Source organism: Calidris pugnax, unplaced genomic scaffold, assembly GCF_001431845.1.
Source record: "Calidris pugnax isolate Ruff unplaced genomic scaffold, ASM143184v1 scaffold307, whole genome shotgun sequence".
Taxonomy (NCBI): Eukaryota; Metazoa; Chordata; class Aves; order Charadriiformes; family Scolopacidae; genus Calidris; species Calidris pugnax.
In genome coordinates this window covers 268080-293383 of record NW_015091040.1, presented here as the reverse complement: position 1 = coordinate 293383, position 25304 = coordinate 268080, and the positions used below count along the sequence as shown (strand labels likewise).

At 53.9% G+C, this 25304-nt stretch overlaps 1 protein-coding gene across 1 annotated transcript in view; it reads right to left on the bottom strand.

Annotated features, from left to right (window-relative positions):
• Positions 1–25304, bottom strand: part of HSF1 (heat shock transcription factor 1) — a 59352-nt gene that overhangs the window by 20690 nt on the left and 13358 nt on the right. The window contains exons 2-7 of the mRNA XM_014956151.1: positions 25190–25298; positions 22190–22326; positions 20972–21096; positions 6730–6805; positions 6217–6278; positions 3922–4018 (exon numbers count right to left, since the gene is read on the bottom strand). Coding sequence (XP_014811637.1) covers positions 3922–4018; positions 6217–6278; positions 6730–6805; positions 20972–21096; positions 22190–22326; positions 25190–25298 — 606 coding nt within the window. The remainder of the gene's footprint in view (positions 1–3921; positions 4019–6216; positions 6279–6729; positions 6806–20971; positions 21097–22189; positions 22327–25189; positions 25299–25304) is intronic.

The window sequence follows — 25304 nt, the reverse complement described above, 5'->3', positions numbered from 1 at the left end:
CTGTGGATGATGCTCAGCCCATGGGTGCCTGTGGTGACCTGGTGCTCCAGGAGGAGTCTCTGTAAATCTGTGCTCTGGACTCTGCTCCCAGTTGCTGCTGGATCCCAGCGGATCCTGAGGTTTTGTCTACACTCTCCCGTCCTTCTGATGTGCTCCTTCCCCTGCCTGTTCAAGGGCCAGCGAGCGCAAGGAGTCTCTCCCAAGCCCTTTAGAGCTGCCCCGAGTCCTCTTGCAGAGGAGCTGCAGACTGTGCCTTTGTGTGTGTCGAGTCTGCTCGGCCTCGAGAGGCGCGGAGGGGAGCGGGGTCACTGCTATTTCCCTTCCCACCTGAGAGCTGCACTGTGCCCGCACGCAAACTGTGATTCTGTGTGGTTGTTGTTGTGTGTTTAGGTGGTGGGTGGTGGTTTGTGTTTTTTGTGGTTTTTTTGTGGTTGGACTCGATGATCTCTGAGGTCCCTTCCAACCGCTACGATTCTGTGATGCTGTGATTCTGTTTGGGACCTGCCCGGCAGGGAGAGGGGTTTGCTGCACGGCAGCAGGGTTTGGCCGAGCAGACTCGACACACACAAAGGCACAGTCTGCAGCTCCTCTGCAAGAGGACTCGGGGCAGCTCTAAAGGGCTTGGGAGAGACTCCTTGCGCTCGCTGGCCCTTGAACAGGCAGGGGAAGGAGCACATCAGAAGGACGGGAGAGTGTAGACAAAACCTCAGGATCCGCTGGGATCCAGCAGCAACTGGGAGCAGAGTCCAGAGCACAGATTTACAGAGACTCCTCCTGGAGCACCAGGTCACCACAGGCACCCATGGTCTGAGCATCATCCACAGCCAGCTACGAGCTCCCTTCTTCTGCCCTACACATCGATGACATCTTAGAGCCACAGAATTTTTTAGGTGGGAAGGGACCTTAAAGATCATCTCGTTCCAACCCCCCTCCCACCAGCCCAGGTTGCTCCAAGCCCCCTCCAACCTGCCCTTGAACCCCTCCAGGGATGGGGCAGCCACAGCTTCTCTGGCCAACCTGGGCCAGGCTCTCACCACCCTCAGGGGCAAGAATTTCCTCCCCAGATCTCACCTCAATCTCCCCTTTTCCAGCTTAAAACCCTTCCCCCTCGTCCTAGGGCTCCCCTCCCTGATCCAGAGTCCCTCCCCATCTCTCCTGTAGCCTCCTTCAGGTACTGGAAGGCCATTATAAGGTGTCTCTGGAGCTGGAGATGCTGGGAGATGCCTTCACCTCCAAAGCCACCGCCTGCTCTCTCATCCCAAATTGGCTTTGTGCTCTTCCCACCTCGCTCCCTACCTCCAGGGACACCAGTCAGCTCTGATCACTGGGGTCTTTGCTGCTTCAGGTGTGGGTCTCAGCCAGGCTCTGACCTGTTGTGGTCACCTTCCTTCACCTCTGACACCTTCCCAACCAAAAGGGGTCATCTTTGGAGGGAATAACGCTCATCGTACACGGTCCCCGTTAATTAGGCGATACGAGCAAAGGTTGAGCAGGGACTCACTGACACCAGATGCGTTTTGTTTGTGACAAAACCACACCATGGACCAAGCGAGCAGATGTAAAGCAAAGCAGGAAGGCACAGCTTCCACCCATCCCTGCTTTCAGCGGAATTCGGGTAATTCCTCGCTTGGTCTGGAAGCCAAATCCTCGGCCCCAGCCCAAGCCTCGTGGAGAATCACCCGTTCACCAACAGCTCTTCTCCCCGCTGGCGGAGCCCGGACGCAGCTGCCACCTTCAAATACTTTGCCAAAGAAAACAAAGGGCTGCACAAAGGCAAGACCAGCTGGAGAAGATCCTAAGAGGGGTCCCCCCCCACAACCAGCCGTGTCCTTGTCCCCCCCCACCCCATCCAAGGCCGGGTTGTACTCACTGCGTAGGGGGACGAGCCGTGGACGTGCTCCAGGGAGTACTGGCGGCTGTATTTCGGCATGGAATGTGCTGAACTGCTGTCGTTCAACATCAGGGGGCTGCAAAACATTCCCAAACACCACAGGAGTCACTGCGCCGCCGGCAACGGCTCTCGGGCACCCCCTTTCCCCAGGTGGTCCCCAACCCCACAACTGGGCACCTGCACCCACCCCAGTGGGTGCCAACAGCCCCCCGTCCCCGGGTGCCCTGGAGGGGCAAGTGGCCCTGGGGGGGTGGAGGAGAGCGGAGCAGGCAGCCCCACCACCCCACCGAGGAACACACCGAGCCCCCGGGGCCACATTTTGCAAGTCTGTGGAGCTGAAATGTAAAAAGCTGAGGCCTCAGAGGATTTTCTTTATAGACCCTGGTCCCCTCCTTCTGCAGGGCTGTATTGTCACCGCTCTGCCTGGCGTCCCCCCGCCGCGGCCAACTGCTCCAAAGATGGATCACTCCTGGTCAGCTGTGACACCACCACGTCTGTGGCCCTTTTCATGTACTCGAGCGCTGGGGAGAAACCTCTTTCCCCTCACAAGATCAATCATTTCAGCACGTCCTGGGCACACCATCACCAGATAAACCACCCCGGTCATTAATAACAATCAAGGCTGCTGGGGTGGTGTCTGCCATATGGTGCTGCCGGGCACCGCTCGAAGACAAAAGGAGGGTCCCGCAGCTCGACAGGCAAGAGGGGGACACGGAGGGGATGGGAGGAGACACACCATGGAGTGTCTGCCAGTTTGTATGTGAGCACCTGTAAAAATCAGGTGGGTGAGGAACTCGGGACTGGAAGAGCAGGACCCAGTCAGGAGACAACAGGAGAACCTGTTGTTCCACCATCCAGCGAGACCTGGACAGGCTGGAGAGCTGGGCAGAGAGGAACCTGATGAAATTCAACCAGGGCAAGTGTAGGGACCTGCCCCTGGGGAGGAATACCCGCATGGACCAGTAGAGGTTGGGGGTGGCCTGCTGGGGAGCAGCTCTGGGGGAAAAGACCTGGTGGACATCAGGATGCCCAAGGGCCAGCAATGGGTCCTGGTGGCCAAGAAGGCCAATGGCATCCTGGGGGCATCAGGAAGAGTGTGGAGAACCTCCAGGGAGGTCACCCTCCCCCTCTGCTCTGCCCTGAGAAGGTCCCATCTGGAGCTCTGGGACCAGTTCTGGGCTCCCCAGTTCCAGTGGTGCCCAGGGCCAGGAGGAGAGGGACCGGGCCCCAACTGGGACAGGGGAAGTTCCACCTCAAGCTGAGGAGGAGCTTGTTTGGGGTGAGGGTGGCAGAGCCCTGGCAGAGGCTGCCCAGAGAGGGGCTGGAGTCTCCTTCTCTGGAGACATTCCCACCCCCCTGGACCCGTTCCTGTGGGACCTGCTCTGGGTGCCCCTGCTCTGGGTGGGGGTTGGAGGAGATGATCTCCAGAGGTCCCTTCCCACCCCACATCGTTCTGGCATTCTGTGAATTGTTCCTAATTCTGGGATAAAACCGAGTAACTATTAACTGGCCAAAACAAATTGGCTGGAGGGCTGTCCTGGGCTGAGTGACACAGGACTAATTTCTCTTCTAATGCTGGGGAAAACCGCACTTTTAGAAGAAAAAGTGTCTGAATTTGTGAAAATATTTACTTTATGTCCAGCTGGACTATGTGGGATTCAAGGCCTCAGTGTTTTCAAGCCTTGCCAGGCGCGGGGACGAGGACAGCGAGACCCAGGCACCTGCCCCAAGCTGCCAAGAGATTATTTCACACCATGAACGTCAAATTCAGTAGGGTAATTCCTCGCTTGCTCTGGAAGCCAAATCCTCGGCCCCAGCCCAAGCCTCGTGGAGAATCACCCGTTCACCAACAGCTCTTCTCCCCGCTGGCGGAGCCCGGACGCAGCTGCCACCTTCAAATACTTTGCCAAAGAAAACAAAGGGCTGCACAAAGGCAAGACCAGCTGGAGAAGATCCTAAGAGGGGTCCCCCCCCACAACCAGCCGTGTCCTTGTCCCCCCCCACCCCATCCAAGGCCGGGTTGTACTCACTGCGTAGGGGGACGAGCCGTGGACGTGCTCCAGGGAGTACTGGCGGCTGTATTTCGGCATGGAATGTGCTGAACTGCTGTCGTTCAACATCAGGGGGCTGCAAAACATTCCCAAACACCACAGGAGTCACTGCGCCGCTGGCAACGGCTCTCGGGCACCCCCTTTCCCCAGGTGGTCCCCAACCCCACAACTGGGCACCTGCACCCACCCCAGTGGGTGCCAACAGCCCCCCGTCCCCGGGTGTCCTGGAGGGGCAAGTGGCCCTGGGGGGGTGGAGGAGAGCGGAGCAGGCAGCCCCACCACCCCACCGAGGAACACACCGAGCCCCCGGGGCCACATTTTGCAAGTCTGTGGAGCTGAAATGTAAAAAGCTGAGGCCTCAGAGGATTTTCTTTATAGACCCTGGTCCCCTCCTTCTGCAGGGCTGTATTGTCACCGCTCTGCCTGGCGTCCCCCCGCCGCGGCCAACTGCTCCAAAGATGGATCACTCCTGGTCAGCTGTGACACCACCACGTCTGTGGCCCTTTTCATGTACTCGAGCGCTGGGGAGAAACCTCTTTCCCCTCACAAGATCAATCATTTCAGCACGTCCTGGGCACACCATCACCAGATAAACCACCCCGGTCATTAATAACAATCAAGGCTGCTGGGGTGGTGTCTGCCATATGGTGCTGCCGGGCACCGCTCGAAGACAAAAGGAGGGTCCCGCAGCTCGACAGGCAAGAGGGGGACACGGAGGGGATGGGAGGAGACACACCATGGAGTGTCTGCCAGTTTGTATGTGAGCACCTGTAAAAATCAGGTGGGTGAGGAACTCGGGACTGGAAGAGCAGGACCCAGTCAGGAGACAACAGGAGAACCTGTTGTTCCACCATCCAGCGAGACCTGGACAGGCTGGAGAGCTGGGCAGAGAGGAACCTGATGAAATTCAACCAGGGCAAGTGTAGGGACCTGCCCCTGGGGAGGAATAACCCCATGGACCAGTAGAGGTTGGGGGTGACCTGCTGGGGAGCAGCTCTGTGGGAAAAGACCTGGTGGACATCAGGATGCCCAAGGGCCAGCAATGGGTCCTGGTGGCCAAGAAGGCCAATGGCATCCTGGGGGCATCAGGAAGAGTGTGGAGAACCTCCAGGGAGGTCACCCTCCCCCTCTGCTCTGCCCTGAGAAGGTCCCATCTGGAGCTCTGGGACCAGTTCTGGGCTCCCCAGTTCCAGTGGTGCCCAGGGCCAGGAGGAGAGGGACCGGGCCCCAACTGGGACAGGGGAAGTTCCACCTCAAGCTGAGGAGGAGCTTGTTTGGGGTGAGGGTGGCAGAGCCCTGGCAGAGGCTGCCCAGAGAGGGGCTGGAGTCTCCTTCTCTGGAGACATTCCCACCCCCCTGGACCCGTTCCTGTGGGACCTGCTCTGGGTGCCCCTGCTCTGGGTGGGGGTTGGAGGAGATGATCTCCAGAGGTCCCTTCCCACCCCACATCGTTCTGGCATTCTGTGAATTGTTCCTAATTCTGGGATAAAACCGAGTAACTATTAACTGGCCAAAACAAATTGGCTGGAGGGCTGTCCTGGGCTGAGTGACACAGGACTAATTTCTCTTCTAATGCTGGGGAAAACCGCACTTTTAGAAGAAAAAGTGTCTGAATTTGTGAAAATATTTACTTTATGTCCAGCTGGACTATGTGGGATTCAAGGCCTCAGTGTTTTCAAGCCTTGCCAGGCGCGGGGACGAGGACAGCGAGACCCAGGCACCTGCCCCAAGCTGCCAAGAGATTATTTCACACCATGAACGTCAAATTCAGTAGAAATGAGAAAGTTTGCTGAGGAGTTTCTCTCTCTCCTCTAATGGCTGAGATCCTGAGAACTCCTTGCCCTGGTGCAGGAGCCCTGAGCCCTTCCCTTCCTCGCAGTGTCCCCCACTGGCTGTCCCTGCTGGGAGTGAGCAGCCTCCTGTGATGGAATGGGCTGGGGATAACTCTTGTGTATCTTATATTAGAATTGGGATTAATACTGTTTCCTTAGTATTATTGTTAATTATTTAGTCTTCTCCTAAGAAATCTATTTATATTTCAACCCTGGTGTTTCTTTGCTTTCCCTGATTCCCCTGTCCGGGGGGGGAGGGGTCATGGGGTGAGAGAATGATTGTCTTAAACCACAATAAATCGTTAGGGGTTTTCTCAAACGGTAACAAAGGCTGAGGTGGTGCCCAGTCCTACCCCGCTGGCAAGGGACCCACTCTGCTGATCCTCTCTTTATTCCCTCTCAGCCAGGGAATCTTTATCGGGAGGGAGAAATGCAGACTTACATCTTCCTCTTCACCCCAAGGATACGGTTGGATTGCACCAATGAAATCAAAAACTGGATAAGCTGCGGGGAGAAAAAAAAAACAGGGAGAAGCTTTGTCAGGGCGTGCACAGTCCTTGGATCCACACGAGAGGAGCAGCTCCGGGACTGCTCGGTCCCCGTGCTGGGAGGAGGATGGAGGAGGATGGAGAAGGATGGAGGAGGATGGAGGAGGATGGGCACAAAGGGGAGGGCTAAGGGGAAAACCGCTAAATTTGGCACTGCCAGCCCAAATTTAACCTCTCCCCACTGGATTTCCACCATCAAAGGGAGAAATCACAGTGATTGAAACTATTCCTAAACAGAACTCCTGCCGCTGCAGCCCACGGATGCTGTGAGGGCCCAGCCCAGGTCACTGCATCACCCCAAAAACCCCCACACCGCAGTGTCCCGATCTCTCCGTCGGTCACTGCATCACCCCAAAAACCCCCACACCACAGCGTCCCGATCTCTGTCAGGAAAAGCAGGGATTTACCTTATTGACCACTTTCTGCTGCTGCGCGTGCTTCTGCCTCAAGCTGGCCACTTCCCTCCACAGCGCTTCGTTCTCGCTGCAAGAGAAGAAGAACAACAACAAAAATAAAAAGGCCATCTGAGACCAAAAAAAAAACCAACAACAAGACAACCCACAACCCTGCGAATAAAGGGGGGGACAAGCTGGCAAACGGCAGCGGGGGGATTTGCTGGAGTCTCCAGACACCGGCTCATTTACAGCCTCCCGGGGCCGCGGGTGAAATTACCTTCATTAACTGGGGCTTTGCGGCGGCTCGTTGCGCTGCGGGACCAGGCGCCGTTTCACACGTGGGCACCAACACCCAGCCCTCCCCGGCCACGACCAGCCCCTCGCATCTGCCACCAGCCATTACGGGGGAAAGGCCCCCGGTGACCCAGCTCCAGCTCCTTCATCTGGCCCAGGTGCACGTGGGGCCGCTTATAAATCAGTTTTTTCCTTTTTTTTCTAAGGATGGGGAGGGGGGGAAAAGCCAGGGAGGATGGAGCTCCGTGCCCAAGGAGACCCAGGCTGTGTGGGGATGGATGGGGGCTGCACAAACCCATGGTGCCCACCCCTCGGATTTCCTCCCGTGGCAGCAATTCCCAAACCTTTTGGGCTTTTATTTGGCTTTTCCAGGCCTGTAGATGAAAAGAGCAACGACGGGGTTTGTGCGTTCTGGGAACATAAAAGCCAAGGGAGAAACCAGCAATAAACCAGCAACAAACCAGCAACACTTTTTCTTATTCTTAAGGCTACGGGAGCTCCCAGGAGCTCAGAGATGCGATGGTTTAAGTGATATCTTTATGTCACTGCTGATTTGGCCTCGTTGCCAGAGTCACCCTGCAAACAAACCAGCCAGTTCAAGGGTTTTTGGGGGAACAAATTCCACCCCTCCTCTCCCCCACCACCTCTGTGGGATCTGGAACTGCTCAAGCTCCAATTTCCCCTTTCAGATTTTAATTTGGAGATTTTTCCCCCTCCAGAGGGTTTTGGAGTGGGGGTGACAATCCAGGAGAGGCTGGAGGGCTGGTCCAGGCTTCTCTTGGACTTCAGGGAGGAGGAGAAGGATGGTGATGCTTGGCAGAGCCCACCCAAACCGGGGTGAGTAGAGGGGCAAGATGAGCCTCTGCGCAGCAAAAGGGCGAGAGATGATAAGTCAGAGAGGGAAAACTCACACGAAATCACTCCAAATTTCTCAAAACCATCCAAAATATCTGAGTACGGAAAGCGTTTGCTCTGGAGAAGGGATGTCCACCCCAACCTGCCCACTTGCCCGTGGCAAAGGCCGAGCTGGCAACTGAGGGGCTGCATTTTGGCTCCGGCGAGGAGCTTTGGGCAGCAGATCCTGGTGTCCGACAGGCGAGAGGCCACGGGGACGGGCTGTCCCCGCACGGAGGGGTCCAGCTGCCCTCATCTCAGCTGCGCCATCGCTCCCCAGGCCCCAGCTGCTAATTACGCGCGGGGAAGATGATGATGATGATGATGGCTGCTCCGGGCCCCAGCGGGGAGGTGGGGAGGTCTGTAAATTAGCTGAGCTCTGCTGGGCGCAGAGCAGCTGAACACGGCTCCCGGCCTCGCCTCGGGACAGAACGGCCGGGTCCAGGCGTCGGGGAGGGACAAGCTGCAGCCCCGGCACCCGCTGCCCAAATCCCGGGGGCCAGAGGGGGGAGATGGAGACGTTCCCCCCTCCCACCTCCCCCCCAGCACCTGAGCCGCACGAAGAGGTCGAGGTCTGGTGGATCAGAGCCAGAGATGGATCATCAAAGGCGAAGAAAAGGAGGTGGTAACTGCTCATTAGGCTGCGCGAGAGAAACAGCTGGACACAAGGTCCCCGAAGGGTTAAACTGATCTGAGAGCAGCAAAAAAAAAAAAACCAACCCCACAACCCTTTAATAATTTCTTTAGCATACTGTTTTATGAGGCAATTAAAGGCCGGCGAAGAGTTTACAAGGGCCAGCTCCAAACCTTTCATTTGGGGAGTTATTAAAGGAGCTTTGAAGCGTTTTTGTCGATAGGGTATTTTACAGGAGCCCGTAAACCGGACCCCGCTCCACACCTGCCTCCCCCAAACCGCTGCTCCTGGGGGACCTGAACTCCCTCCCCAGCTCTGACCCTGGGGATGAGGTCTGGTTGCTTTAGAAGAAGGTTTGTGGCCCAGAAAAGGGACATTTTCTCTTAAAAGCAAAGAAAAAAGACTCCTTTTTTACTGTGGAGGGTGCCTGGGACCTGCTGCCTGGTCCCCCCGGTCCCCGATGCTCCTCCATCCACCATCATGCTGGATGCTGGGGGGAACAAGGGCTCTGTGGGCAGAAATCCCTGTCAAACACGTGTTTTTTCTGCCCCCTACAGAAACCCAGTCTCCCCCAGTTTGAGAGGGGAGCTGTTCCCAGGGGCTGCGGCCGCCGCGGCGCTTCTGCCAGGCGGAGAATGACATTCGTTATCTCCGGCAGCCAGGAGAGATGCTCATTTATCACCCCGGCCCTCCGAGGGTCCTCAGGAGAAACCTCCAGCCCCCCCCCTGGAAAAAAAACCAGCTCTTTCCAAAGAGCTTTAATTACCACTATACACTCAGGAAAACGCTCGTTACTCTCCCTTTCAGATAAAATTAACTCCGGGTAAAAGCCGCGCTTGACTTCACAGCTAGCAATTTTGGGACATAAATGACTGTTTTTTATCCAATATTTTGCAATTTAAAGAAAATGCAGCCTTGCAAGCTGTCACTCTCATCAGGGCTGCACTGCTGCTTGGCATTTTTCTGAAAACCAGGTTTTTTAGAGCCAGGTAAGGAGAGGAGAAGAGCTGTCTTCTCTTGTTCTCTCTGAAGGCAAACAGGGCTGCAGAGAACACCGAACGTGCTCACCGAGAGTGTGCAGAGGGGAAAAAACCCCTCAATTCAAGTTTTTTTAAATCTCCTGCCTTGGGGGTTTGAATCGGAGAGACTCGTGCTAGAAAATATAGAATTTCCAACCACCTCATGCGATGCTCACCGTGTACGAATGCACTTGGTGCCCACAGAGTTTGTATTGGAGCTTTTTTTTCTGTCTCGTGGTCTTTTTAGCTTCTGCCACGAGGTTCTTCGGCATTTATTTAGAAGTATTTAGAAATATTTAGAAGTATTCAGAAGTATTCAGAAGTATTCAGAAGCAGTGCAGCAAGGAGCTCACTCCTTCACCGCGCAGCGTGTAGATGTTCTAGTTCTGCAGACGGGAGCGTATAGAAAATAAAGCTGGATTTTAATCAAGCAAAGCACATTAAGATGGGACAAAACGAGGGTGGCTTCAGGCTGGGGGAGCAGCACTGAACCCTGTCACTGGGGCTTTTATCTCACACTCATGGACGAACCCAAAAAGGGCAGAAAACTGGGTTAACGCTGTTAGTTAGGGCAGTAAAAATGAGCAAGAATACATCGGGGCAGAAGAAAATTAGCCAGAAAAGGAGGAAGGAGCACCCAGAGAGAAAAGCAGCGCGGCGAGGGGAGCGGGGCTGCTCGGAGCTGAGGGCGAGAGGCCAAACGAGGGGTTCTGTAAAAGCCCGACCCGGCGCAGGGAAGTCAAATGACAAAGCCGAGGGGAACAGGCAGCAACTGTTCCCTCTCCCTCCTGATCTGGGGCTCGGAAGCCAGCAGCTGGCAGATTCAGCAGGAACAAAGGGACACGCTTCTCCAGACACGGCGTTAATTAAGATGCAGCCCTCCGCTGCCGGATCCCTGGAGCCGTCCCACACAAATCACACAAAGGCACAACAAATCTCCCCAGGACCGCGACGTCCCAGGGCATCACCTGGATCTCGGGAAGCCCCTACCCCGGGGGATGGCTCCGGGGGATGGCTCCAGGAGGAGCAGGGCTCTGTGTCCACCTCATTCCTTTGCCTGTGGCCCCATCAGAACGAGCCAGGAGACCAGAATAATGTCATTTTTAATTCCTTACTCCACACCTGCCCAACTCCTGTCCAGTTAGACCCCAGCTCAGGCCTCTCCTGCAGCATCTTGCAAATTATCCCTGTTTTCTCAGCTCAAACGAGTGTTTAAGCTGTTGTGTGGAGATCAATACTTGTCCCCACTGAGGAGGAAGATGCCCAGGACGATGCGGGGTGCTGGAGGAAGGGTTCCTCCCCGGGGAACACACGCAGAAGAGACAGAGCTCGGGACAAAGGGGGCCATGGAGGCAGAACCGGGATGGGCAGGCTCCGAGCAGGGACGTTCAGCCCCTGGAATATCAGTTCTGTGGGAGAGGGAACCAGCTGCATCTTACTCGGCACAAAATCAGCTACTTTAGACCAAAAAGCTATTTTGAAGCCTGGCTCGAGCGCCATCAATCTTTAATCTCCAGCAGGTATCACCTTTGGGGGGGGATCGACTCTTGGAAAAGAGGGAAATAGCTGTAAATGGCTCCTACTTTAGAGGCTGGAAATAGCTCAGGAATATGGAATATTGATGACTGCCCCAGCCCGGAGCGGGTGTCCGCATCCTGCTGACCAACCGGGGACACAGACCCAGCCACCAGAAGGGCATGGGCGCTGCTTTTGCCTTCTTTTTATCACCCCGGTGGGCTCAGTCCTGCAGAGCTGGTGGCTGGTGGGGGGAGAAGCAGCGGAGATCCCGGCCCCATGTCCACAGGGACTGGCAGTGCCCCAACAGCGGCGGCCAAACGAGCCCCACACAGAGACACCTCTTTTTGGTGGCTTTTGGGCAACATAAGGAGAGAGCAAGAAGAGCTCAGCTCTGAGGAAAAGCCTGAGCTTCCTAAGAAAAGCGATTTCCCTCTCTTTGATACTTATTTCCTTCCCTGGTTTCAGAGTGGGTTGGGACCCACCACATCCGTCACTGCAGCTGACCACGGTTTCTGGGCCACAGGCTCAGAGAGCTGCTGATCTCCTCCCTTTCTCATGGAATCCCAGAGTGATGCTGGGTGGGAAGGGACCTCTGGAGATCATCTCCTCCAACCCCCGGCCAGAGCAGGTGACAGGAAGGATGCTGAGCAGCAAAGTGACCTGCTCCTTCCAGCCTGGCCAGCCCCAGGGCACCGTTTGGGGCACAGTCTCAAACCACCCTCCCAATAAAAGTCAGTAGGAGACTCCGAAAAGCTTTTTTTTTTTTCAGAATTTAGGGAAGCTGGGGCTCAGAGAAGAGGATGGAGAGATGGACTGAACCCGCTGGTGGTAACTGGGAAGACACCAGCCCTTCCTCATCAGCAGAGAAAAAAGAGGATAAAATCCCATTTCCAGACCGAGTCCACAGACCTGCGAGAAAGCAGCTTCGGCTACAAAGCAGGGTTAGGAGGTGCCAGTTGGGTTGAGTTATTTCAACATCAGGATGTCAGCCTAGGGTGGTAATTAATTTCAGATTCAGATCACTGCGCTGAGAAACAAGTGCTCCCCAGGTCTTTAACCCCTGGTTCGGAACGGCCAATAAAACCGACTTCAGATGCTCTCAAGCAGTGACTAAGCTCATAAAAAGCAGCAGCAGAGATAAAACCCACGGATCTTGCCTTATCCTCAGCATTAGAAGCCCTCAAAGCAATTTTAAGATGAAGCTGATGCTTGACTCGGGGCCAGCCCAGGTCCCCCAGGACCAGCCCGATGTGTGGAGGCCGCGGGAGGAGAGTCGGGGTTTTGGCTCCCATCTCCCCACAGCTGGAGCCCGGGCAACGTCCGCACGGGAAGGGCCATAAAACAACACATTACAATTGTCCAATTTAGAGGTCATAAAAGCAGGGACCACAGTCTGGGCGCGAGGCTGGAAGAGCCAGAGTTCAGCCAACACGACTCAAAACTGAGGAACAACGCAGTTGCCCATTAGGGCTGCACCAAAGCCACCACAGATGCCCCTGAGGGTGGTGAGAGCCTGGCCCAGGTTGCCCAGAGAAGCTGTGGCTGCCCCATCCCTGGAGGGGTTCAAGGGCAGGTTGGAGGGGGCTTGGAGCAACCTGGGCTGGTGGGAGGTGTCCCTGCCCAGGGCAGGGGGTGGCACTTTAAGAACAGGCTTTAAGGTCCCTTCCAACTCAAACCATTCTACGATTTCCCTTCTGCTGCAAAAGCTCTTGCCACCTCCCCTTTGAAGTGGCAGATGCTCCAGCCGAGGACGCCGAGAGCACACCTGCAGAAAGCCAAGCCCCAATTTTGTTGCTACCAAAGCCAAAAAGAGCAGCAGATTGGGCAGCCCATCACCGTCACCTCCACCTTCTCGCTCCAAGCGAGGCCGGAGAGCGTTTGTGGGAACAGATGGTTCCTCCTTCCCGCACAGCCCAGGAACGGGGGCTCTTGTGGGGCTGGAGGGAATTGTTTCCTCAGATTTCTGCAGCAAACGGGGAAACGGGGCGATGGAAACCCCATTAAGAGAACACAGGTGCTGGAGAAGACCGCTTCAAGCAGAAGCCTTCTCCACTGGGCGCCTGTGATCCCTCCTGATGCGCCTGGGGGAGCTTCTGCTGCCCAAACCCCCCCGACCACAGCACCGCTGAGCCGCCAGATTTACTGCAGCTCCAGGAGAAAGCAGAGCCTTGACAGTGATGTCTCTTTCCCAAATCCGAACCAGGAGCACGGCCTCACTCCACTCTTGCTCGCTGCGCTCTCACGTGTCTTGAAAAGGAAATTCAGCAGAAAAAGTCGTGATTTGCTATTTCCAGGCGGGTACCGGTGAACTGAGAAGCAGAGCTCCCCCCCCCCCCAAAACCTGCTCGATGCAGGTTCTCGGCAGCAGCGCTGTAATTAATCCTAAAGCCACCTCTTTCGGGAGGAACCAGGCAGTTAATAAGAGGCAGAAGGACCACGGAGGATGCAGGCTGCTGGGCAGGGATCCACAGATGCTGCCCGGCCCCAGACAAAGGAAAAGGCTCTCCCGACGCAGAGGGACATGGATACATCACCCCTGAGGTGATGCTCCTTCATCCCGCTCCCGTTCCGGCAGGATGGAGAACACAGATCACTGCTGCCTCCACAAGACTCTTTTGATAAGGAGGTTTGCCCACCCCGGCTGCAGGCAGCGATAGCCCGGGCACATTTGGCTGCCGACAGATGAGTGTCCCTTCTTTTTTTTTTGCCCACAAGAAGTGGAGAAAAGATCCAGCTGATCCCAGAGGCAGCAGGAAGGTTCACAGGGAGACCAAACCACCCCCGGGGGCAGAAAGCTGCCTGCCCGGCACGATTTCCTACAATTCCATACGGTTTTGGGCAAGATACACTCTTTACCAGCTACCTCTGTCCTGTTACTGCAGTCAGGATCATCCCAGTCGGGTTCCCCGGGCAGAAGCAGGGTGCACGAGAGAGAGAGAAATTCCTGGGAGTAGCTTTTCACTGGAGAAGAAAAATCTGATTTGTGGAAAAAGCCTGGGATTTATTGCACAGTACCTCCTGCACACGGGATTCCAAACTGCAGGGGTGTTTTACACCCAGGGTGGTGAGAGCCTGGCCCAGGTTGCCCCGAGAAGCTGTGGCTGCCCCATCCCTGGAGGGGTTCAAGGGCAGGTTGGAGGGGGCTTGGAGCAACCTGGGCTGGTGGGAGGTGTCCCTGCCCATGGATTTGATGTTCTTCAAACCTTCCCACTCAAACCTTTCGATGATTCTGTGACTCCTAGCAAAGATGCTGATAAGAAACCATCCACGAGCAGCAAAATGTTCCTCCCTGTCACTGCCCAAACCATCAGAGCTCTCTGTGGCCAAGCCAACGGCTCTCTGAGGTACCTCAGATCACTCTGGGTGCTGTTCAGAGGCACAGGCTGAGTTTTCCTGCGAACTGTGTATAGGAAACAAGAAGTTGCACCTGGGTCAAATGCACCGGGTACAGGAACCTGCAGCACAAGCTCAAAAATCAGGCCAGAAATTGCGGTTCCAGCTCAGGAGCCCCCGTTCCCTCCTGCCCCAAAACACCTCGTGCCACCAGGCCAGGTTGGGGAAACAGGACACGAGGTATTACATACTCATAAAGCATGGTGTAAAACACGGGGGGAAAAAAAAAAACAAAACCACAAACCGAGGCCAACAGTTTCACAGAAGATCATCTTACAAATTTTAGGTCTTTTCTGGACAGACGGGGCCTCGTTCCTTCCGCAACGAACCTGTTGTGCCCTCAGAGCTCTCGGGGAAAGGTGAAGAGAGAAACAGGGCTGCAAAGTTCTGCCTCCTTCTAAGGCTGGGACGAAAAGCCACGCAGTTACTCATCTCCCAGACGATTTTAAGCAGGTTTTAAGGGGAGCACTTGCTCCCCGAAGGTGGGAGGGCTCCTGTTAATGAGGCTTCGCTGAGCACGGTGACTAAACTTGGATCTCTCCTCCTTGGCTTCGTTATGTCCTTAGCTCAGCTTTTCTCTCGCCTAACGCTGATGGATTCAATCTTTTCAACAAATGTTCTAATGCAAACTCTTATCCCCTTAGGTCAGTGTCAAACGATAATATATATGTTGCTTTTGGAACCCCGAGGCCATAAAGCAAGCTACACGGGTCAGAATGATTTGGTATGATTTACTGGGGGTTTGCATACGGTAAACTAATTCTGGTGAAGAGGAATTATCCTGCAGAAGGCCAAGTCCCGGTGTCTGTTTAGATTTATTTTTGTCAGGAGAAACTTTAACTTTTTGAATTCTGTGAGCAACGGGGGCCTTGTAAAAGCGTTGGGGCCCGGCGAGCGGGGTCTGGAGGGGAGGAAATGCTCTCAGCGTCCCACGGCGGAGCCAGCGCGAGCCCCGCAGGAGACGGGGAGAAAACCCATAAAAACAGGTGCAGACACAGCGGCTGCGCTCGCTGCTTTCAACAATCTGTTTGAAATTAAACTTACGGATACGCCGGGGGTCCCAGCGGGCTCGGGCAGAGGCGATGAATCACGGGGAAGTGACAGGATCCCCGCTCACCTTCTTGCCCCGGGCATCGGGAAAGCCACGGCTGCTGCTGGGAGAGGAGGGCAGAGACCTCCTTCCTCCCTACAAAAGAGCCTGTCAGGGCAAATATTCCCAAACTGGGAGACAATGTCTCCGTTGAGAGCCCCGGTTTGGTTTCTCCACCCGGTGCCCAGGCTCGTTGTGTTGTGCTGTAAGGCCAGGAACCACTGCAGCACTTTCCCAGGGCTTTCCAGCTGCACGGAAACCTGCCATCTCCCATTCTTTTTATCTGTAGGTGTCTGCTGGAGGTACAGAAGTCCAAGGGTTGTCTTCCTGAGCTGTCTACAGCCTGAAAAGACACGTGTGCTACCACACCTAGGGTTAAAGTAAACCACTCTCCTCCCAGAGCCACAGGTGGTCATAGATCACAGAATTGTCCAGGTTGGAAGGGACCTTCAAGATTATCTAGTCCAACCATCAACCTAACTCTGATAAAAACCATCACCAAACCATGTCACTAAGCACTACGTCAACCCGTCTTTTAAACACTTCCAGGGATGGTCACAAGAGAGGAGGAATTACCAAAAACCACTGAGAGAGCCGGGGCTGGGAAGGAAGGTCACCCTCAGTTAAAGGCTGCCCGGTCCCGGACACGGCTGGAGCCAGCTTTAATGGCAACTGTCAGCTTGAAATCCAACCACTTCCCAAGTTAAAAACCCCAGAAGAAAACATTTGGCTTCGATGAGTCACTGCTTCAGAAGCTGAGAAAGCAGAACGGAAGCCAAAAGAAACTGCAGAAATTCTAGGTCAGGAACCTGCGCAAATTGTCGTGTAATTAATAACCCCGCTCCGCTGCGCCGTGTCGCCCCAGGGACGGAGTCCAAGCGGCTGCCGGTGGGGGTCCCAGCCCTTCTCCAATGGTGGTTCCTCATGACTTTCTGATTTTAAAATACGAGAAGATAAACACAACCAGAAATAGAAAAGACACTAATAGTCGCGCTTTTAACACAAAACCTTTCATGTGAGAACCAACCAGGAGAGGAGCTGTTGGTGAATAAGGCCTTTGGGTAACGGTATCAAGATGACTTGCTACAGCCAACCTGTTGATGGATGTTCCAGCAAAGCCTTGGGCCTGATAAGAAACTGCTGAGCAAAAAAGCCACTTTCCAACCCCTTCCCAAAGACCAGCACAAAGCCGTTAGAGAAGGCGATCAATGAGTGATGATGCTGAGGCCAGTGGGGAAGAGCCAGAGCTGTCCCAGAGCGTTGTCCCAAAGCCTTGGTGGCCCAGCTCCGAGAAGGTTCATGGCATTGACCGGTCACCTTGAGCTTTGCTTTTGGGAAACCCAAGTGTCTGAGCTGCAGGTTATTCCAGCTGCTGAGTACCTCGAGCTTCAAAGAATGGCTTCTACACCAGACTGGCAGGAGATGCCATGATTTAGAGAAGAGGGGAATGAGAGGGATGTGTTGGAATAAGCTGGTGGAAGTAGAGCACAAAACCAAACCCAAAATCCAAGGCCTTGCACTGCGACTTATTCCATCGACACAGAAAGACCCAAAGGGGTTGTCTTCATACGCTCCAATAAACTTCACCTCATGCTAAAACAGGGGAAAAAACCAATCAGCAGAAGGAGGAATTTTCAGATGGTTTAACTGTCTGAAAAAGCAGCTGAGAAGAACAGAGGAGCAAGAACCAAGCCCAGAGACACGGTTCCAGCCCTTCAGCCAGGAGCAGCCACAGAGTGACAGGAGACTCCTTGTTTCTCCAGCAAGAGGAAAGGGAGCTTTATGCTCCCAGGAATGAGAAGATTTGCTCTTTTTGCACATCTTTCTCTCTGAGGTAACTAGAAAGACAAAGAAACCGTGCTGCAATGCCACCCTTAGCTCCACAAGCCAGAAAGGCAGGAGGCTAAAAGAGCATCAGCGTCTTTCCTGAAGTGGTGTCAGCTCAGACACTTGTTTCACCTGTAGCTTGCCTTGTTTTAAAAGGACTTGCCTTGTTTTAAAAAAAAGAAAATAAATTAAAAATCTGCAGAGGCCCATAAAATACCTAGAAGACGACAAGTTACTTCTGTTTTACGGGAGAAGCAAAAAAAAAACATCCTAAAACTAACACCCCCCAAAGTATGCCAGACTCGGAGTGGAGAAGGGAAGAGGAACCAAACGTCACCAAGTGAGGTCCATCCCATCCTCCTGAAGGAGCCACTGACCAGGAAGAATAAATATTTCAACATCCAAAGTTCAGTTTATGTGTTTTCCACCTCTGCTGCCAGTGCTGGAGACCCACACAACATCCCCCAGATTATTATCATCTATTATTATTATCCAGGTTATTATCTAACGGCGGGGAGGGTTTGGTTGTGTTCCTCACTCTTTCACTTAGAACGTTCTGAGTCGATACGAGAAGATTTGAGCTGGTCCGTTCACAGCCGGGCAATAAAAAGACATTTCCTACGAGTGTTATATTGGATGTGCCAAAGACCATATCCAATTTGTAGCCCCCCACCCCCCCAGAAGAGCTTTCCCTCTCCCAGCCTCAACCCAGATGCATTTCCCATCCTCTCCAAAGAGCTTCCTTCGATAGAAGACGAGCCGTGACCGCACACCCTTTTTTATGCCAGCAAAGCAGCTTAATATAAATTACACCTGGTGTGTTTGGCTAAAGCAGCCACTCCCCCCTTCCCCTGATTCAAAATACACCTTTGGACAGGAAAAAAACATAATTAAGAATGGAGTGTTTCAGGAAGACACCTTGGTCACACACCAGAGCCCTTCGCTGGAGGAGCACGATGGAGCAGATGAAGAAGAGCCAGAGGGAAGCTGTGGCTGCCCCATCCCTGGAGGGGTTCAAGGCCAGGTTGGAGGGGGCTTGGAGCAACCTGTTCTGGTGGGAGAGGACACTTGATGGCCTTTAAAGGTCCCTTCAGCCCAAACCATTCTATGATTCTGTGATTCAGCCTGGAGAAGAGAAGGCTCCAGGGAGACCTTAGAGCCCCTTCCAGTCCCTCAAGGGGCTCCAGGAAAGCTGGGGAGGGACTCTTGATGAGGGAGGGGAGCCACAGGACGAGGGGGAAGGGTTTGACACTGAAAGAGGGGAGATTTAGGTGAGATCTGGGGAAGAACTTGTTTGGTGTGAGGGTGGTGAGAGCCTGGCCCAGGTTGGCCAGAGAAGCTGTGGCGGCTGCAGCCTGATACAGGCCAGGAGGCTGTTGGCCACCTTGGCCCCCTGGGCACACTCCGGAGAGCATCCAGCTGGGCCTTCACTCCTACAGGAGCCACTTTATCTGATAAGCTTTCAAAAAAATGCACACCACATTATTAATTGGCCAATAACGATCTTCCTTGAAGGATGGGGGTGGGGGGGGAGCTTTGCTGCTTTGGGGGAGGTTGTCAGTTCTCTGCTGTGAGCAGAGCTCCAATGGCCGCTGTAGGCACTCCACCTAGTGGTTTACAGACCATTGATAATTAATAATGCTAATGGTTGCTTCGGCAAGAGCCAACGGAGCAGGCAGAGGGCAGTGCCTTTGTCAACACTCCCCGGAGCACAGGGGTACGAACCTCAGAACACACCACAGGGCTGCAAGAGGCACGGGAATTTAGATGAGCCCCACGTGGTGGGACCCCAAGACTGGGGTTAAAAAATGGCTCAATGGTGCTTATTCTTCCTCCTGTGGACAGAAAACAAAGGTGCAAAAGCAGGAGCCTCCATACGAACCAGTTGGGCTGATGGCTGGGAGCGGGGCTGCCAAAAGATGGATCACAGCCTGGGGCAAAACTAATTGTCTGGGGTGGCTGATTTTCCAAGAAAGTGGTAAAAATGGCTTCCCATCCAGGGATACACAAGTTGACCCTCTTGGGGATTTAACAGCAGTTCAGAGAAGTTTCTCAGCTGCCCAGAGAAGCTGTGGCTGCCCCATCCCTGGAGGGGTTCAAGGGCAGGTTGGAGGGGGCTTGGAGCAACCTGGGCTGGTGGGAGGTGTCCCTGGATTGAACTGGATGTTCTTAGAAGTCCCTTCCCACCCAAACCATTCTATGATTCACCAAGGGTTTAGAAGGACAACCTACTTCTCTTCCTCCCCTGCACAGAGCCCAAGGAGAAGCACAGAAGCCCTGGAGGGAAGGCTGGGGGCTCACAACTGGGGCAAATAGAAGATGAAGAGAATCATCTAGAATGACCCTGGGGATGAAGCAGGTTCTCTCCCCTCCTGTGAGCACCAGAGGTGCCAGAGAAGCAATCTGAAAGCACAAGGTAGAGTCAGGAAACCCAAAAGGCAGGTTTTGGAACACAGTGTGGAGGAAATACTTTTTCCACTGTGAAACTGAGCCTTCAAAATCCCCCATCCTGGTTTTCTGCTTCATCCAGCGAGAACGGGGGGTACCTGCTCCATTTTCTGTCCCACCCAGACCCAAATTCCTTAGAAATGATGGCAGGGGTGAAGAAGCCAGGCATAAAATAAACTTCACTGACGCAGAAAACTTCACTTTGCAGAAAGGTAAACAAGAAAATAAGAAGAGCAGCTTTAAATCACGATTTGTAACGGCGCCAAAGGGAATTAGACGCTTCCATCCCCGTATTCATTGGCCCCAACAGGTTTCTACACTTAAAGGCAACTGGGAGTTTAGTGAGTCCCAGATAATTCCCAGCCCCTGCTGCCTGGGAGGGCAGCCAGGTCCTGCTGTGGTAATGAAGAACAAGAAATACCTTCCTCTGTGTGACCACCATGGACATAAGTCATAGAAGGGTGATGAGCAACAGCACCCCAATGGTCTCTAAATGCATGGATTTATTAGTGGGACTTGAGATCACCCGTTTTGCCTCCCAGCCCCACAGCAAGAGCTGGGTGAGCAGCACCCAGAGAGAATTTAACCCAGTGAGGAGCACCCAGAGAGAATTTAACAGGGTGCAGGTAAGAAGTCAAGAGCCTGGAGGAAGAATATGGGATTAGAAGAGAAGGACAGCACATGTTATCCCAAATGTCTTCAATATCCAGGTGCAGCGTCAGACAAGACAGAACAGTTGTGATAAAAAAGTAATCCCAAGGGAAAGGCACAGCACCACACACCGACTGAGATTTCAGATTGTCACCCCCGGCGGGGAAGGACGTTCCTGAAGTCGCCACAGATTTTCCACCCAACACCTCCAGAAAAGCTTCATGCTGTGGCTGGAGTCACAGCTCTCCTGCTGTGACACCAAGGTCTTGAGTGGGTTTTAATTGTGTTCAAAAGGTCCCTCCACCACCCCCTCCTTGCCCTAAGCAGAAAGCTCTGAAAGCTGAACTCCTGGGAAGGCTGGAGCTGCGAGCAAGCACACAGCAACCGGCCTCCTCTCACATAAAGTCTTAAAAATAAGGTGTTGGGGAAGGAAACCACTGGACAAACTCTGCTGCATGTTCTGCCAGCCCCTCCCCACATACATACTGCTTCATGGCTATCAGCTTGGAGTCCATGCTCTCCTGCTTTCCTTTCATCACCTGGATGTCCGTCAGTAACTTGGTGACGTTGTCCTGCCGAATCTTTATATCCTCGTTCTTTATACTGGACACCTGCAGGCAGAGAGGAAGGTCTCAGTGCTGTTTCCTTCCTGCAGAATGGAAGGGCAAGTGTAGAGACCTGCACCTGGGGAGGAGTAACCCCCTGCACCAGGACAGGTTGGGGGTGACCTGCTGGAGAGCAGCTCTGAGGAAAAAGACCTGGGAGTTCTGGTGGACACCAGGATGACGGTGGACAATAGGGTGACAGGGTTGGAATGTCTCCAGAGAAGGAGACTCCAGCCCCTCTCTGGGCAGCCTCTGCCAGGGCTCTGCCACCCTCACCCCAAACAAGCTCCTCCTCAGCTTGAGGTGGAACTTCCCCTGTCCCAGTTGGGGCCCGGTCCCTCTCCTCCTGGCCCTGGGCACCACTGGAAAAAGCCTGGCCCCATCCTCCTGACACCCCCCCTTCCAGTCTTTAGAGGCCTTGAGCAGACCCCCCCTCAGCCTTCTCTTCTCCACACTCAACAGCCCCAAGTCCCTCAGCCTTTCCTCAGCACAGAGATGCTCCAGGCCCAAAAGCAGCTTTGGAGCCCTTTGCTGTCCCCTCTCCAGCAGTTCCCTGTCCTTCTGCAACTGGGGAGCCCACAACTGGTCCCAGAGCTCCAGCTGGGGCCTCCCCAGGGCAGAGCAGAGGGGGGGGTGACCTCCCTGGAGGTTCTCCACACTCTTCCTGATGCCCCCCAGAATGACATTGCTGGCTCACAGGCATCCCGACACTCTTCCTGATGCCCCCCAGGATGACATCGCTGGCTCACAGACATCCCGTTGTCCACCATGACTCCCAGGTCCTTTTCCTCAGAGCTGCTTTCCAGCAGGTCAGCCCATTTGGTTTTGGGGAGAGGGGAAGTCTCAGGCAGTGCCACAATGAACCTAATACTGAAAATATTGAGAAAATGTCCTGGAACAGAAGGAAATGGTGCTGAGAACCTGGAGGTGGCTGATTAGAGGATGGCACCACAGCCTGTGTCTGGGCGAGAGGGCAGAGACAGCCAGAAGAGCTGCTGGTGTAAATCAATAACCACCAGCACCAAAGACACCAGTGCTTTTCAGATTAATCCTGTTTTTAACCAGTTTATCCAGAGCAGGATCTGCTGCATGAACTTACGCTGGTTACTTTCCTCTTGATGTTCTCCAGGAGATGTTCCTGGCCTCGGATGAAGTAGGGATGCTGGAATTCCGTATCGTCTTTCTCCGGCTTGACCAATCCTCCCTGCTCAATGTGGACAACCTTCCGAAAGCCATCTGCAAATCAAAGGGGAAATGATTAGAGAAAAGCTTAAAGGGTGAAATATGAACTTGAGAAAGCAGGAACTAGGACAAGTTACCCTTGTTGGCTTAAATACCCAGCGCTCCATCGCCGTGGCATTGCTTTCTAACCATCCCATCCGAAAAGCGCCGTGTGGAATGAGAAACCCTTCCTTAAATTGAGCTGTTGGTCTCTGCAAACAGGGTGGGTGGGACTGAAGTGGACAATCAGGTGAACAGTCTGCTCACCTTAATATTAATTCCCCAAATTCCTTTTTCTTTAAACAATCTACTCCACCTTAAGAAATAAAAGTCCACATGGTTCTTCTCAGTCCAATACCTGATGATTAAAACCACCCCGGATCCAAGCAGTTCCCCAGAGCCCCTGGGACCAGCCCCCTGGGGAGGGTGACGGGGAAGGGGGAGTCGGGGAACGCTGGAACTCCACAGTTCAGGCAGAAGTTATGCCCTGAAGTCTTCAGATGGACTTAAACCACCTGAAAAGCCACTCAAGAACAGAGTGTGGTGCATCAAAGTATTTTTGGAGCTGAGCCCTTCTGTGAACTGCTGGGATAAATCCCGAGTGTTATTTGAGTTGCTCAGAGCACAGCTGCGGTAAGAATAAGAAAAAAAAAAAAAAAGAAAAGGCAAGCTTCCTGCACTTGTAGCAGAAAGTGATTTAGAGAAATTACAGGTTATTGTAGTGATATTCACCAGTTTTGGGTTACTCAAGTGATCCTTAAAAACGAAAGGCCCCGGTGAGAGAGCACGGAGTGTGCCCCCACGGCTTTTCAAAGAGCCGGCGCTGAAAGGCAATGAAAATGTCATCCTCTCTAATTCCAGGGGAACGCTCTCCGCAGCCACATCTGGAGCATTAACGCTAATCCCCCCCAGAACCCGCACGGCAGAGGGGTATGAAAGGCTCCCTTTATGTCCCTGCCCATGGCCAGGGCCCCGCAGCCCCGGGACGCCCGGCAGACGGCCCTGAAGCCACGTCTCCGGGATAATCCCACCGAAAAGAGCAGCCCCGAAGGCACCGGGCCCCGCAGCCCCGGGACGCCCGGCAGACGGCCCTGAAGCCACGGCTCCGGGATAATCCCACCAAAAAGAGCAGCCCCGAAGGCACCCATCCATCCATCGGGAGCAGGGGGCAGTCAGGCAGCTCTGCGCTCCCCTCCCGCATCCGAAGGGTGAGGGGAGGATGAAGCAGCGCGAGGGATGGAATCGCAACCCACAAACATGGGGTACAGAGCGGAGGCAGGAGAAAAAACGAATACGGGAGGGAAAACCGGCAGGGAGGGAGATGGGGTGAATGGTGGGGGGGATCATGGGCTGAACGTAAAAGTCATAGAATGGTTTGGGTTGGAAGGGACCTCAAAGATCATCTAGTTCCAACCCCCCTGCCCTGGGCAGGGACACCTCCCACCAGAGCAGGTTGCTCAAGGCCCCATCCAGCCTGGCCTTGGACCCCTCCAGGGATGGGGCAGCCACAACAAGTCAATGTCACGCTGCTGAGGAAAAGGCCAAGGCCATGACGGGACACACACAGAAGTGTCGCCTGCAGGACACGTGGAACACTCTTTTTATTCCACACAGCGACGCACCCAGCGCTGGGCACCGCAATTCTGCACGGGGAGGGAACAGAGTCAGCTCAGGAAGGAATGAAGTGATTAATGGCTGGAAAACACCTGTGAGAATTAAAAAACCAGGCACTTTGCGAAAAAGGGAGAGAGGGAGCGAGGGAAAAAGGAAAAAAAGGAGAGGAAAAAAAGGAGAGGAAAAAAAGGAGAGGAAAAAAAGGAGAGGAAAAAAAGGAGAGGAAAAAAAGGAGAGGAAAAAAAGGAGAGGAAAAAAAGGAGAGGAAAAAAAGGAAAGGAAAAAAAGGAAAGGAAAAAAAGGGAGTAGTGAGGAGAGGTATGAGGTTCCCAAGGAATACATCTCTCTGTCTCCACAGCAGTCAGGAAAGAAGTGGAGGGTGGGACCTGCCCTGGGAAGGCTGGGGTGGGACACTCAGCAATGACCCCCGCTGCCTGGCTGTCCTCACCAACGGGGCTGGATGCAAAGTCAGAGGAGGAACAGAGGTGGGTGACTCTGCCCAGAAGCAGAGGATCAGAGTCAAAGTTTGCGATGTCCCTCCAGCCCATTCTGCTCTGATTCTATGGATTATTTTTTAAATTATTGCTTTGTAGAAGAAATTCTTCTCCCTGAGGGTGGTGAGATCCTGGCCCAGGTTGGCCAGAGAAGCTGTGGCTGCCCCATCCCTGGAGGGGTTCAAGGGCAGGCTGGATGGGGCTTGGAGCAGCCTGGGCTGGTGGGAGGTGTCCCTGCCCAGGGCAAGGGGGTTGGAACCAGACGGTCTTCAAGGTCTCCTCCAACCCAAACCATTCCATGGAGAGATTTACATGATGCCAGCAGCAACATCCTCTCAAGACAGTGAGTAGAAAGTGAAGAAGCTGCCCCAGGCAGTGGTCCTCTCTCCCACTGGAAGCACTCCAGAGGAGGTCCTCCTTTGTGACATGTGAATGGCAGAGTGCCCTCCCCAACGCTAACGATGGACAATCCCAAGGAAAGCCTTCAGAACTCCTGTGCTAATCATCAGGGCATTTCAGGATAAAAGAAGCCCCAGAGTCTGAAGTTCTTTACATTTAGAAGAAACTTGCAGTTTCAGAAGTTGCTCTTCCTTTCAGCAAAGGCCAAGCTTAAAACTACCACTTGCTCCCCCTAAAAATAAGTGGTCCTAAAGGCAGCAATGGCCCCAACTCAGTGAAATGGCCCCAATGTTAAACCCAGGTAGAAAAGGGGAACCTTATTCAGGACAAACTTTACTGTTTGTGCCCCGAGCAGCACAGAAGATACTTACACATATTGAGCTGCCGTACGAAGCTGGCCATGTTGTTGTGTTTGAAGTACTTTGGAAGCACCTCCTTGGCAAATTGGCCTTGGTCAAACACATGGAAGCTGCTTCCACTCTGTCA